At 41.8% G+C, this 15,235-nt stretch overlaps 1 protein-coding gene across 1 annotated transcript in view; it reads left to right on the forward strand.

Annotated features, from left to right (window-relative positions):
- Positions 1–7,934: 7,934 nt before the first annotated feature.
- The window catches only part of col2a1b (collagen, type II, alpha 1b), a 38,465-nt gene continuing 31,164 nt past the window's right edge, over positions 7,935–15,235 (forward strand). The window contains exons 1-5 of the mRNA XM_061070412.1: positions 7,935–8,025; positions 12,937–12,953; positions 13,351–13,383; positions 14,223–14,255; positions 14,516–14,569. Coding sequence (XP_060926395.1) covers positions 7,935–8,025; positions 12,937–12,953; positions 13,351–13,383; positions 14,223–14,255; positions 14,516–14,569 — 228 coding nt within the window. The remainder of the gene's footprint in view (positions 8,026–12,936; positions 12,954–13,350; positions 13,384–14,222; positions 14,256–14,515; positions 14,570–15,235) is intronic.

Here is a 15,235-nt window from a genome sequence, read left to right on the forward strand (position 1 = left end):
CTTCATTGAAGATTTGATTGTATGTGCTTAAATCCGGGCTCTAAAACACAGGAAAGACTTTTTCACAGCTCTCGATTCAAGCCTGCCAGGCAGGTAGCATCTCACAGCTCTCTTCTCTGAGACTTGCTCGGAGAGCCTTTTATTTATTGTATTATCGATTCACAGCTTTTATTGACACATCAACTTTTTCTCCCCAGTTGAGTGTAAAAGCTTTTCTAGCGACACTTAAACCTCTTTCTCCAGTATTTGGTATTTGGTTTTCCCACTCATCTTTTTAATGCACAAATTAAAAATTAATGCAGAACTTTTTAACTTTCTAAAACGATTGGCAAAACCAGTCATTTGATTAACTGCACTTAAAGTAACGATGGAGGACTAAGCAGAAAGGGAAAGGAAGCAAGCAGAGGGCAGTTTGAGGTTCAGCAGGTTTCCAGGTGGATCCTGTTGGAAATTTCAAGAGGCCATACAGAGCAGATGTGAGTGTGAGACTGTGGGTTTTCATGGATACTTGACCTGTCAAGTATCTTTCAGCAACTAACTCTGATGCCCTCCGCCACAATGGTTCTCACAGAAGGAGGAGAAGCAACACAAATGATACACATCTTTTCATTTTAGTTTCACTGCAATTCAGTAAACCAACACAGACCATTCAAATTATTTAAAGTTTACATTAACATATATAAGAATTGTAGAGAAGCTTTTTATTTCTCAAGCATCAGTCTCAGTTGTCTTTGGCCCGACGTGTCATTGTTGCAACAGGATACAACGTTCAGAGAACCTGCAGATGAAAAATGTTGGATTCTTTTTGGATGTGTTGGACATATTGAGAACTGCTCGCAGGAACATTGACAGACCTGCCCAAAGAAAAACCTTCCCAAATCCCAGAGCATGGGCCCGTTAGAGGTGGAAACATTGATCACACTGATAGACAAACCAGAAGCACTCAGAGAAAAGGGGGCAGAACTGAGAAAGAGAAGAAGGAGCCGAGCTGGAGAGAAACAAAAATGATTGATCAGAGCTTCATGTTTTTCTTGCTGTTGAAACCGTACTTTTCTTTTCTCTCTCATACCTGGAGTGTTTACTACGGCTGTCGGCCAATACTACCTTCAAATACACAAATCCGCTCCTAAATTACAGTGTAAGTGCATTGGTTGATCTATCAATAGCATCCAGATCAATATTAGACTGAATATCCAACTATTAAATGCTTAGGAAAATACATTCTTTTAAAAAATATGTGAAGCAGTTCAGTTATGTGGACGTCAGCTTTCACAAATGCTCATGAAGTTTCCACTTCCAGCCCCCCCTCTCATCATCGTGGCTCCCCTCTCTCTGTCTCTCTCAGTGTGTGACACAGTGGAGGAGTCTTAAAAACACATGCCCGGACCACTGCAGCCAAGCTCTTCCAGATATTTGGACTATTTCAGCGCGCTCCCCGCCCCCCGACTCCTTGAAGAGATTTCCACAAGCGCTGCCACATTCTACCTCTCTCCACTATTTTCCTCTCATATGCTGACTCTGTCTTTCTATCTCGTCCGTACAGTTATTGCGGTCAACACCTGAAATCTGTCTCTATATTTTCAATTCAAAGTTTACACCTGAACTGAAGTAGTAATTGTCTATTTCTTGTTTCTCATTTGCTTTTTTGGACTGGGGCTCACGCTTTGGTGTCAAATGCTGCTAATTCAAATAGTGAGGGCTTTGTGCGAGACGCTAATTGACTTATGTAAACATAATTGGGCCGTGCTATTGACTGATGTGCTCGGAGCCAGACAGAGGGGTGTCTCTCTGTCTGAATCACCAGGTACACAGAGGTGGCCTCGCAAAAACACACACAAATGTGCACAGACCTCATTCACAGCCAGACACACATACAAACAGGTAAAGTGATGAAAAAACAATGAAAAAGTGATTAATTATCTCTCCTCTCTTCAGTGCATATTCGGATGATTACCCTGCATCAAATCACACACAAATATTTGTTTCAGGGTCATTATTGCACTAGTTCCTATGTTGTTTCCAAAGTGAGACCTTTCTGATAACTGCATCCAAACATTAAACCGAATTAAACAATAAAACGCTGGAAGTTTTGATTTGGACGAAACACGATACATTTCCCCTCGCTAATATCCACATCAGAGCAGAATAAGGATCTCAACATCCTGTGCAAGTTCATAACTCTCATGGTATTGTTCGAAATCAATACACCATAGTTTGTTTGGAGGCTACCGTTTATTTAGCCAAGCTGGAAACACATCAGGCAGCTAGTTCCCAGACTTTTTTTCATCCTGCGTCAATAAACATCTAAGTTCTTAAGTCGAGTCCGTGGATTTTTTGTCACTAATTACTGGTTACTGGCTGATGTAGACATGATGTAAGTTGTGGTGCAAGAACCAAAAGGCCATCGCTTGTCAATGTAAGTCTAAGATTGGGTAAATAATAAGTCTGGCGATGTTATTCTTAGAGTCTAACAAACCCCAAAAATACCAAAACCAGCAGTTGATACAATCATTGATCTAAGTAACTCCAACGGAGTCAAAGCCGTTTATTTATCTGTGCCCTAGAGCTCTACAGTTGTCCAACCATTTAAGGCTTTGGGGTCAAGAGCGAGCTGGAGCCAGTTCCAGCTGACACTGGTCGAGAGGTACACACTGGGCAGGTCACCAGCCTATCACAGGGCCAAGGAAGAGAGAAAAACCTCCATTCTCACTCACATGTCAATTTGGCCAATCTGCGAGTCTTTGGAGGAAGCCGAAGTAAACACAGGGGAGAAGATGCAAACTGGCCGAACCAGGATTCAAAATAAGAACGTTCGTCACTGCTGATCATTGCACCACCGTGCCATCCTCCATAAAAACAGTCAGTGAGGCACAGCATTGATGACATGAACCTTGGTTACATTGTTTTTATTTTTATCTGACTGACCTTGTGTGACTGACCTAGGAATGATAACTCGATAATTTCAGCTTTATGGAGCTTCATAATGACTCTAATCCCACTGTTAAGATGTCAATTCCCCAACTTTAGTGCTTTAGTTCATTATTACCGCTCTCGTAGCTTATTTTAAGCTAAAGCTAGCAGAAGTTTTGAGGAAAAACTGTTCTGAAAAGTAATTTCTACAGACACAGCAGCTCTATGCCCCCGATCACTACTGCCTAGACTCCAAATGCACAAGATGGCGGAATTTCCTATTTGTGATATTTTGGCTTCATTCCTGGATAGTGGCAGGAAGTCAATGTTTCATCATATCGACTTAAACGGTGATGATACGTGAGTGTTAGTCAATTTTGGTTATCCTCATTTGGCCCAGTAGTAGAAACCAGACTATTTGAAGTAGCATTATTATTGTTATACACAGTCTGACACCAGCTTCTCTCAAGTCCAACCCATCTGTGACGTCATGTATTTTTGTGATGACATGGACTCAGTTAGAGCTCTCCCGATTGTGTGCACACCTCTCTTTCTCTCCATTATCCATCTCCTTTCCAGCCTCCGGGTCCCACCCTCTCCTCCTCTTTCAGTTGTCCCCTCCCTCACTCCTGCATTCCATCTTCCCCACCCACCTCACCTCTCCGCACTCTCCCTCTACCTCTTTTTCTATTTTTCTGCAACTCCCATCTCAGTCCACCTCTCTCTCTCTCTCTCTCTCTCTCTCTCTCTCTCTCTCTCTCTCTCTCTCTCTCTCTCTCTCTCTCTCTCTCTCTCTCTCTCTCTTCTTTCTCTCTTTCTTTCTCTCTGTTCTTTTTTCCCATACTCTCTGATTATCTTTCCAGACACTCTTCATTCCTAAACAGCTACAGACCTATATTCACAGACTCTTCCCATAATTTTCTGCCTCTTCAAAGCACAGGTCTTTTGCGTGCATCCAGTACTAGGCGAATCAGACTGAACTTCCTGTAGCTGTAGATTTTCACCACATCAGAATTGCACTGAAAATGTTTAAGTACAATTCAATCAGTGTTTATTAAATTAAAACTTCCTCAAATTATAGTGAGTTAATGACATGCGAAGAAAGTTGTTAAATGTCAGTGTTGTCCTACAGTGTATAGGAATTATTCCTGATCTTAGGGGTTTTTCATGACACACATTCGATACCTCCAGTGCCAGTGTTTATTATCTCAATCTTTCTGTCACCTTTAACCCCACACCCTGTTGGAGATGGGGACATGTCTGTCAGTGCAGCACAGAGCGGCTCTGAAGAAGTATTCACAGTCCAGCCACAGGACACTGCAGTCTTGTCTTGACTTACCTATGTGATCCTAAATGCTTAAACCATCAATGCACACGCACAGACACCGAGATGAGAATATACTGAAAGAGATCCTACACACATACAGGGCAACACCTATGCTCAACAATACCTCACACATTCATGCACCAAGACCATGAGTCGGCAACATGCACTCTTGTCAAGCTGCAGTATTTTATTGGCCTTACAACTGCTGACAAATGTTCAGTCCACAAAACGCTGGCCATTGACAGCAATAAGAAAATAAGAAGCTACAGCTGATTTTCAGTCCCCAGCCTAGGAATAGATAATTGGTAGTTTAGTGATCCGGGGTGTTTGATCCCTGGGCTGCACAGCGTTTAGGGCCGAGCCACAGGATCACAAAAAGAAAACGATTATGATTTGCAATGAATTTTGCTATTCATAGTCAGACGTGAGCTTTTTGTGTAACAGCAACCGCATTAAATGTCTGAGGCGGCAAAATGACAAGTTGTTACAAGTTTCATGTAAGATTGTAGAGTCAGAGTTATATGGAAACATAACGCTGATATTAAATGTCTATGAAAACAAACACATGTACATGGTTTATGAATAAATGGAAATGAAAAGACCATAATTAAATATGACTCAGTTTTACTTTTGACCACATTTGACTCATAGTTGAACGAGTATTTGAGTCAAATCATTTGTCTGTATCCAAAATACATTTTTACACTGCACACTTTATGTTGCAGTGTTGAAAGTTGCAGGTGACTGTGTGTAATTTCCAACATGTTTGTATGAAAAACAAGATTTACCTCTGATCAGAGATCAGCTCTGACTCAATAAATGAGCCAAAGAAACAAACAACTCACAGAGATGGAAACAGTTCTCCACAGAAGACCGACAGACAGAGAGAGGCACAAATGCCGCACGCGCAGGACGCACCAGCTGCTCCAGTTTCCAATAAAGTGTTAAGGGGACAAAGGTCAAGGCTCACAGGTCAAAACCTGCAGAGGGGTGAGGACCCTAAATAAATGATGCAACCAAACTGTCACTTGCCATTTAAATATAGTTAGAGCTGTAGCTGCAGCGTGCGAGTGGCATGAGCACTGAGGTAGCTTCTGGGATTTATAACCTCAGCTACATGTGACGGGGTTAGAGCAGGGGCAGGTGTCATGTGGACTCTGTGACAGGGCCGGGTCTAGACAGGCATGTATGAGGGGGCAGCCACAAATCTTGAGGGGGCATTGTGCTTTATTATATTATTATTATTATAAATTGGGATTTAGTTTGAGGGGGCACAACATTTATTTGAGGGGGCCAGGCCCCCTCTTGCCCCTGCCTAGACCCGGCCCTGCTCTGTGACAGGTCGGAGAGAGGATCAAGGCTGCTTGGTTTGGTCCCTAAGATTATTAAAGGTAATGCAGCTACTGCTGCAGCTGTCACAGTTTAAAGTTTTGTTTTGACAAGAAGAAGAATGATCAGAGATGGAATATAACTAGTAGCATTTACACAAACACTGTAATGTGGAGGTACTTTACTTCAGCATTTACATTTTCTGTCACTTTATGCTTCTGCTACTTTTCAGAGGGAAATATTACACTTGTTATTCCACTACATTAATCTGATTTACAACCACATTACAGATTACATTTCATATTAAATATGATGCTTTGGTTTTAAACCAGTCAGACTTGTTATTATCCAATATTACTAAAAATAGAGTGTGAAAAAGGAGGGGGTGGACAACAGAAATGAACCTGAATTCCCTAAATTTCTACAAAGCTTTATATGAGTAACTTCACCAGTAAAATGCTTTATTTTAGATTATAGGATATGATGGTGAATGTCCCTTATACAGCAGTAATGAAAAACATCCTTTTGATACTCAAAGTATATTTTTATATTTGGACAGACTGCAAAGTGTCTGAAATTACCTAAATTAAAACATTAAACATTTAACTGAGGTCAAAGCAAAGAGAGTTTTTATCGAATCACAAGTTTTTGAGGACATAGATCTGCTGCAACTGTGACGGTTCTAACACAGAAATGTACTTTTTACTTTGCCAGCTTTATCTCATTATACACAGTATGTGTACTAATATATATGAAACAAGTTATAGTAAAATGATTGCTTATCACTGTCAGTGACAAAAAGCAATCCTAATACACACCTGTTTGAAATGAGAGTGAAACTGACAACTGAACAAAATTAAGTGCTTCTAATAAACATCCCTCCTTGTAATTCTACCAAAGACACTTTGGTTCTCAAATGATTATACTAACTGTCAGTTATTCTGCTAATTATTTTCTGGATTAATCAATAATTGAGTCTGTAAAATATTTTGTAAAATGCCCAATTTCCCAGTTCCCAAAATAACATCTTCAAATAGCTTGTTTTGTCCAAACAGTAAAATGAACCTTAATACATGACAAACAGTTTCTGAAATGAAAAATCTATCATGAGAATATAGTTATTATTAGATATCAATTCTCTTTCAATGATGAAACTCCTACTTGACTGATTCTAACTTGTCTGAACATATGCAGGTTAAAAATGAGTGTATTAAGCTTCATGGACATGAATCAGGGACTTGATCAATATTTATCTGTTGTATTGCTTGACCACATGGGTCATAGTTATAACCCATTGATGGAGCATTAAGTGATGAGTAAGTAGGAGCGCTAAAAGTATAATGATATTGAATTGTTGGACTTCATGATACATTTTTAATTAATATCATATACATCATTGTGACTTTGTTTTTGGCTCAATGAGAAGAAAATATGTGGGAAACTGTTTTTTTTACTTTCTATATTCCACACTTGCTTCCTTGTGGGTGGTCACAGCATAAATCAATATTTTATTTTCATTTGTGTGTCATGAAGTTGTTATTTAAAGATCAAGAGAATCTTTGAATGCCAGTTATTGTGTATTGAAGGGGTTTATTTGAGCAGAGTATAATCTTGTCCACTCTGAGTTTCACTACAGGACCTATATCTTAACAATATACCCCAAATATGACAGTGACTCTGTAGTACACACCTTTACTGGTTATAAGTTAATATATTAATAAATCATAATATTCTGGGACATAATTTCTCTTTAGTTTCCCTGCAGGTGTCACAGTGTAATTCACCAGAGACACATGAAACATGGTTCTGAAGTGAAATCATCCTCAGGACTATTTGTCTGTGAGACTTCACCTGCCAACATCCAGGAGAAGAAGACCGAACGACCCTGCCATCCCTGCGCATTCGAGCAAGGCAGGCGAGGGGGGGGGGGGTGGGGGCGGGGTGGAGGAAGAAGAGGGTCTGAAGTTTTTTGGGTTCAGTAGCAGCACGTGGAGAAGGGAGTGGTCTGGGATAATGGAACCTGGGAGACAGAATGGGAGGGAGACTGGGCTCGGGTTTCAGCCTGACAGGGGGTAAGGGGCCGGCCTGATATTTGGGAATACACGAAGATTCATTGAAGGCAACGGGACACATATAAAAACTACAGCGTCTGGCCTAGAGGCGGTCGGTGCTGAGTTTCTGCTGCAGGTCCGGGTCCTGCCGCTGGATTGCCCCATCGGTCCTTTCGGTTTTTTTTTTTGGAAAGGGTGAATGTCGAGTGGTTTGGCTTTTGCAACTGGGGACACACGCACCAAACACTGAGAGAAGCCTCCGCTACCTTCGCACCCGTATTTCTCCCCCAAGGGCACTGCATGTCTAATATTTAGACATGTTCAGCTCTATGGATTCCAGGACTGTACTGCTGCTTGTAGCAACCCAAGTCTGTCTATTAGCCGTTGTGAGATGTCAGGAGGACGACCGTAAGTGATGCGTTTTTGTTTTTATTCCAGAGCTATAATAAAATAAATGTTAAAGTTATCATAAGATGCATGTGGAGAGCTTGTGTTCCCACATTAATCTAAATGTGTTGATCTTGAAGCATAGCACGTGAACTTTGATCGGTTTTAAAGCTGCTCTGGTGCCACTCTGCAACTTTTACGCACAGAAAGTTCAACTCTCTGCAGCAAACCTGTTGCAGGTGAAGTTGTCTGATTGATGATACGTTGTGGACGGTGTGTCCGTCAGAAATACTGATGATACTGTGTCCAAAAGATGCGATGAAACTCAGTGTGTCAGAGCTGTGGACGTGCGTAAAAAAGGTGGAATGGATCGTGGGAGGCTGTGGGTCGAAATAAGGTTCATTTGTTTTCTTTGGGGCGCAAAGTTATTTTTTATCCAGATTCATTGTGATGACAGCTGTGCTTATTCATTCTTGTCAAAGTTTGCATTCTCAGGCATAGTTTGAAAATCACAGGAATCAGATTTCGATCCACTCTAGTGGAGCTCTGTGCCTTATAGCCTAAACCTCCCCTTTCTCGACACCTGTGGGTGCTTTAGGGGCCTTTAACTGCAGATTCACCTAACACAGAGGGTGGGGGGGGGGGAGGGAACGGATAAAAAGTGAAAGGTGGTCAGGCTCAAGGGCCTTGGGTGAAAAGTGCTCACATTCCTTTGCTGTCAGAGGGCATCCAGGCAACTCCTGGCTTGTTGGGGTGGAAAGGTGCACAAATAACCAATATTTCCATAAAAATTACCTCAAGAATCTGTTGACCCTTCAAATATCTTCATACCTGCAGAGTCTCATACTCTCACTGTAGTTTTGCTCTGAGATTATCCATCATCACTATTGATTTGAGTATCCACAGGAGACACGTGAGAGTGAAGGTGTGCCAACAGAATTTGGAGCCAGAAATATTGTTCCATATGATTTCAGGGTTTCCATCTGCTCTAAAGATTACCCAGCAAGCAGTGACAGTCAGCCCAGAGTGAGAGAGAGACAGAGCCAGGGTGCAAGGGAGAGGTGACTGGAAAAATATAAGACGGAAGAAGGGAACTTTACTGTTGTAATTCTGAGAGGTGCAGTCTTTTCTCAGTATGAAATAAGGTATGCTTCCTAACCTTTTAGAGCAAAGGAAAGGTGGTGTTTTTTTTAGAGGAATGAGAAGAAAAAAAAGGGTGGAGGGGTGCTCATGCCAAAGAAACTGAGTCTCAGGTTACCCTTTCCCAGACGAAAGCCCCTGGTTATAATGCAAGTCCTTTCCTCTGCGCTAACTGGAGGCAAGGTTGTTTTTTCTCTGGGAGACGCTCAAGTGGTGAAGAGGTCGGATTGTGACCTCAGTGCCACAGGTTCAATGGCCCAGAGACACTCAGATGGCCCAGAGCTCAGTTCCTCAGTCAGAGGCTGCTGACTGACCTGTTCATTTAGGTGAGGAGGCCAGAAAACCAATCAGACACTGGTCAGAGTTAGATCAAGGCCTAAAAGCAGTGAAAAATACAGTAAAATCAGATTTGATCCTACTGTCCTCGACGTACACCTGGGTTCACTTTAAAACGTTCATTGTTCATTTTACTCCCCCTGGAAAACAGGACGTCTGCCAACACATGGGAAAGGAGACGTATAAATTATCTCCAGTGATGAAAAGCCAGCTTTCTATCAGCTCTGCAGCAGATAGAGGAGCCCTTGTCCCAGAATATCCAGTATCAGAGGAATCTTTCATATCAGAGTCAGTGAAGGGACAGGTGCAGGCCTTTGACAGTGCGTCCAGGCCTGTAAAACTACACGTCAAAACCGCAAAGTATGTGCATGAAGGCTGTCCATTTTCCTCCTCTTTTTTGGGGGTGGATGTGTTTGAACTGGCATCTGACACAGCTATGGCTTCCAGATGGGGTTTAAAATGCTTCCCCCGTGTTTATACAAGGCAATAGTTTGTGAATTGCCCACTCTGTCCCCTTCCAGAAAGACCTCATTCATTGCCACTGAGGTCCGTTAGGTTACCTAGCGTTGAGGTAAATATAGCTACTGTACTCGCTCCCTCTCCTCACACCGCACACTCTCGGCCTTGCGCACCTTGAAGCCTTTCTCCTGGCGGGTGGCACACTCTCACCCCCCAGTGCAGGTTCACTGGCTCCAATCAGAGCATCTCTTTGAGCTGCTGTTTGTAAAGTAAAGTGCCAGACTGGCAAATGGACTGGAATATGGCTAATGACCTGCGTCTATTGTTAAGTTTTCTTGAAGTGGGGTAATTTAGGCCGCGTACAGTACCTGTATTGAAACACACACCCCCACCTCCATCACGTGATCCTCTGCTATATTTGCAAAGCTGTGGTCCGAGAATTCAAAAAAATTAATTCACTGAAAGCAGAGTCTGTATGCATAGCAGCAAATGAGGGTGTCTCCTGCAATGTAAACTGGCCCTATATTTATCTTGTCGAGGAATTCAGGCACATGGTCTCCAGCTCCTGTTCAGTTATTGCAGGTTTCTTACAGGTCTCATTCAGATTCACTGTGAACATGTGATGTTACACTGCCGCCCTGTGGCTCCAGGAGATGTTGCATCGATCAGGACTCGATTTCGTTAATGATAAGAGATTTCACTTTTTTTGTTGTTGTTATTTGAAGGTTATTTTTGGATCCAGACAGTTTTTAGCTCAACAGGAGATTAAACACTTTTGTCAACTGTTAAGAAGCAGATAAAAAGAGTTCAATGGTTTTGTTTTATCCTAATGAATAAGACAGTCAATCTCAGCCAGACTTTGGTCTGTAGCCGACATTAGTTCATAAGGATCAATTAGGATGTTTTTGTTTTGAAATAAGGTAACAGAAATTTGGATAAGATACATTTGGATAAGATAAGTTAAGATAAGATACATTTGGATAAGATAAGTTAAGTTAAGATAAAGTAAGATAAGATAAGATGATTATCTTTTTACAGTAGCAGATGCAATGGACTAAACAAGAAAACACATGAAAGAATCAAATAGAATAAAAAATGGAAATAATAATATGCACCTTTCACTACAGGTGGAATGTTACTTGCAGATAAACATACTTGGGTAAAATTCAGTGGCACAGGATGATTGCATGAAAATCCATACTGTATTTGTGAGTTATGTATATGAGGAAACTATATATTCCTGTTATTGAACTGCATATGTGTTTTGCATTGTTTGTTTCCCATTTATAACTTAAAGTAAATCTTGTGTTGTTACACATTGAAGTGATTTTTATTCACACCTGATGCCTAATTCTTTTTTTCCCCCTCCCATCGTCCACCTGCCTGTGTGCCTCACTGTAATCTCACACACAGAGGAGGACCCAATTAGCTGTCTACAAGACGGACAGAACTATAATGACAAGGACGTATGGAAACCAGAGCCGTGTCGCATCTGTGTGTGCGACACCGGAACCGTCCTGTGCGACGAAATTGTCTGCGAGGAGCTAAAAGACTGCCCCAAACCCGAGATCCCATTCGGAGAGTGTTGCCCCATCTGCGCAGCTGAACCGTCCACGCCCATCGGTTGTAATTTATTTATCTCACACCTCTCATAAATAAATTACTGTGCCACGTCATGTTGTCTACTTTGGGGAAGAAAAAGGACACATGGACAGTTTTGGTGTCAATCAAAGGTCGATTCATCAGGCCTGGACTGCATGTCACCCTTTGATTTGATCCGGTTTCCTGTCCCCAAAGCAAACAAATGATAACAAATGAACGACAGTAGTGACACTTCTGACCTCACTTCAGTGAAATGCTACCTCATCCTCACTTGTCTTCTATATAGCTGGCTCACCTTGGCCCCATCTTGTTTGAATACACTGCCCCTCCCAGAGTATCATGAAGACATATGGGAGTCGTTAAGGAAATACCTCAGTCAAGCAGACACGGCCTCACATTTCTACACTATATCCTCTCTGTGGACTTCCACAGATCTGATGGCAAGAAACGACTTGATTTTTTCGACTGAGGCTTTTTCAAGGAGTCTCTGGCCACATTTTAAAACTGCCACTGCGCTCATGATGAGCAGGCACCTTGTTGGTCAGCTCTGGAAATTAATTTGGATGAGGAGCATGGATGGAATCAGAAGTGTCACTGTTTGCAATGCATGCTTATTGATCAAAATGCTTTATAAACTGCTTATCCTACATTCAAGGCAAAGTTCAGTGCTTAGTAGTAGTTTGTAACAACGAGAGCATCATTTTAAGTTATTAACCACCTTCAAATAGGGCTGGTAATGACTGAAATGTGTCTGACTCACCTTTTATCAGGTCAGTTAAACTCTCATGGTTTCTAAAAAAAACAGAATCTAAAAAAAAAAAAAGAGATATCTTTTATGACCATTAACAGTTGGACAAGATTTGACATTAGTTTTTTATTGTTATGGAATCAGGACTTTGTAGAAGGGATCATATTGGAGGTTACACCAAAAACTAATTTGATTTAATTTCAGTGATAAAAAGCCCAGACTAACAAGGGATTTTTTAATATTGATACTTGCATCATGCTTATTATTTCCCTTTGCTTATTAAAATGCTTTGAAATATGACAAATAAAACCCAGCTTGGGCCTATATTTAATACTGTGATGAAAATATATACAGTATATATAACATAGGCTACTCTAGTACCTCTGCTTCCTACTGTTCTCTCTTCTTTGCCTCTGCTTTGAGCTCTTAAAAGATGGTGATTCAACACTTTCTCAATCCAGATGGGCTCTTTGGGCTCCAAGAGTGTTGGTGGTGGTCTTCAGAGTCCTTCAATTTAGGTTATCAGCCTGTATGGATCCTAATGGGCCTGTGGAAAACACTGTGCACCCTTGATGGATTGTTTCTCTGTCGGCCAGTTGCTAACCATGATCTGTTTTTCCCCTCTACCCATCCTGACCACATGACAGGAACACCTGGAGCTAGGGTGAGACCACATATCTTATATTTGTTTGTGTGTGTGTGTGTGTGTGTGTGTGTTTGTGTGTTTTTGTGTGCGACCTGAAGCTCCCCAGCACCTGCAGTTAAAGTTTGTATCTGTCCCAGGCTCACATCAGTGCTGAGTGTCCCTGTAGTTTATGGATTTGGACGATACTTTGATGTGAAATGCTTTTGCCAGAAGGATAACAGTCACATCCTGCCCCACACTCTGTGCCGCTTGAATGTGTCTCATGAAGCTGTCGGTCATTCTACTTATTTATGTATTTTCAGCAACATTTTGCTGCAGTTTCCTGATAAAATAGCTGCATTTGCAGTCACAAGCTTTTAGAAACTGTAGCTCTAATGCTAATTGCTGTTTTTACGCTTCATCTTTTCAATAACAGGGGCAGAAAGGCGAGCCCGGAGACATTACCGATGTAAGTTGGCATCACACTATTGCAAACTACAACTCTTTTCATTTGAAGATGCTCGATAAACTGGTTTTATTCAAGAGATCACTTTCAAACTCACAAACGTGTACAGTTTAAATACACAAAATGTAGAATGTCCCCTGGGACTGACTCTATGCAATAGAAAGTTTATTTCCCCATAAAATACACTCTCCACCGGAGTAGAAGGGGCATTAATTGGAAAAACTTAAGTGAAACCCTTGAATAAATGTACTCAGTGATATTCTCCCACATTATCCCAGGCTGTTGATGTGTTTAATAGATTTTCCAAACTACTGAACCAGATACCATCACTTAGTCTGAGGAAAAAGCAGAAGAATTTAAGGATTGTTCAGCCAGTCTGAGAAAGAAAGAAGAAGTGTGAGTGAGGAGAGAAGGCAGCTCTGTTTGCCCACGCAGCAGGAGGACGACCGAGCCTCCATACAATCCTCCATACAGTTTGTCAGAGCAGAGAGCGAGAGAGAGAACTCTGTGCTGCACCTGGAAATGCTTTATCCATTTGAGGGAATACAACTTCATGGCAGGAAATAAGAAGCCATTGTTTATTGCAATTTCCTCATAATGCTTTGCCTGAAGAGATCGGCAATTAACAAGTCTGCTCTGATGGGAGCGAGATAATGTTTCCCCCTCGACTGCGAGGAAATCTAAACCTCACGTGTACAAAAGCATCTGGAAAATGTGCATTGTAGTGGTTGTGTTCAGTTTTAGCTCTGCAGCATTCCTGCATATGCCACATTAAACATTGATGGTAGCATTCAATACTAATATCTATATATTTTTCTCTCTTTTCTTTTCCCTACCTGCAGGTTGTAGGACCGAGAGGACCATCTGGCCCTATGGTATGCACCTATTTCTGGATTTGTAAATTTTTCCCTTTCAAGAGCTGCTGTATGAGAAAATTGTTTTGTACTATCAAGAGTCTGTATTCACAGCCTCCGTATAAGTGTTAAATTTAATAACCAGTCGCAGTGACAGGAAATAGAAACGTATCCGACCTCAACAGTAGCAGAGTTCACAGGCTGCAGCTGTTTCCTCAACTCTCCTGTGCTGAGGTAACGCCTGAAGTCACTGACTGCTTCACTTTCTCTCGTTTACCAAGGGCCCACCAGGAGAACAAGGAGCCCGCGGATCAAGAGGAGACAAGGGAGATAAGGTCAGTGTGAAAACTCTTCGTCTTACTCTCGCCCCGGACCCTTGAACTCTACACGCACACTCCGCTCCTTTAAGAGACACAGTACGCCCTATTGAATGTGAGAGCTTTAGGTCTTTGGGGAGGGCGGCAGAGGGGGGGGGATTGGGTATACCTGCTATACTATGCAGCTTTGCAGAATGGTAGCCTTTCAGCGAGCTGCTCGGTCTGACTGGTCATGTGTCCTTTCCATAAGGCGGTGTGGTCTGAGTTGTTTAACAGATGTGGGACTGTCGGATTCTCATAACGTAAAAATCTGCTGCTCTCCGAGGCCTCACATTCAGAAATCAACGTCGTCGCGTTGGCCAAGCTTTGATCATCCAATTAAGTGATCCAGTTTATTCCTTGTAGTGGTCTTGTTTTTTGGAGAGTCGAGCACAGGGCGGGATTAATTTTTTGGCTAGCAGAAGTTGAATAGTCTTCTAGGTGTTCAGCACATTCTTTGTTCAGGTTCCCCTTGCAGGGTAGTTTGTCACTACATGCACAGAGGTATGCCAGGTAGTCTGGGTCGGGCGGATAAATCATCAACATTCACAACAGCCTCTGAGGGGAAGAATTATGCAATTGTGTTTTGGAAAAAAAAAGTTGAACCTCCTTGTTAAGTTTCTTTTATCTTTAAATGTCCAGTGT

This window comes from Limanda limanda, chromosome 4 (assembly GCF_963576545.1).
Source record: "Limanda limanda chromosome 4, fLimLim1.1, whole genome shotgun sequence".
Taxonomy (NCBI): Eukaryota; Metazoa; Chordata; class Actinopteri; order Pleuronectiformes; family Pleuronectidae; genus Limanda; species Limanda limanda.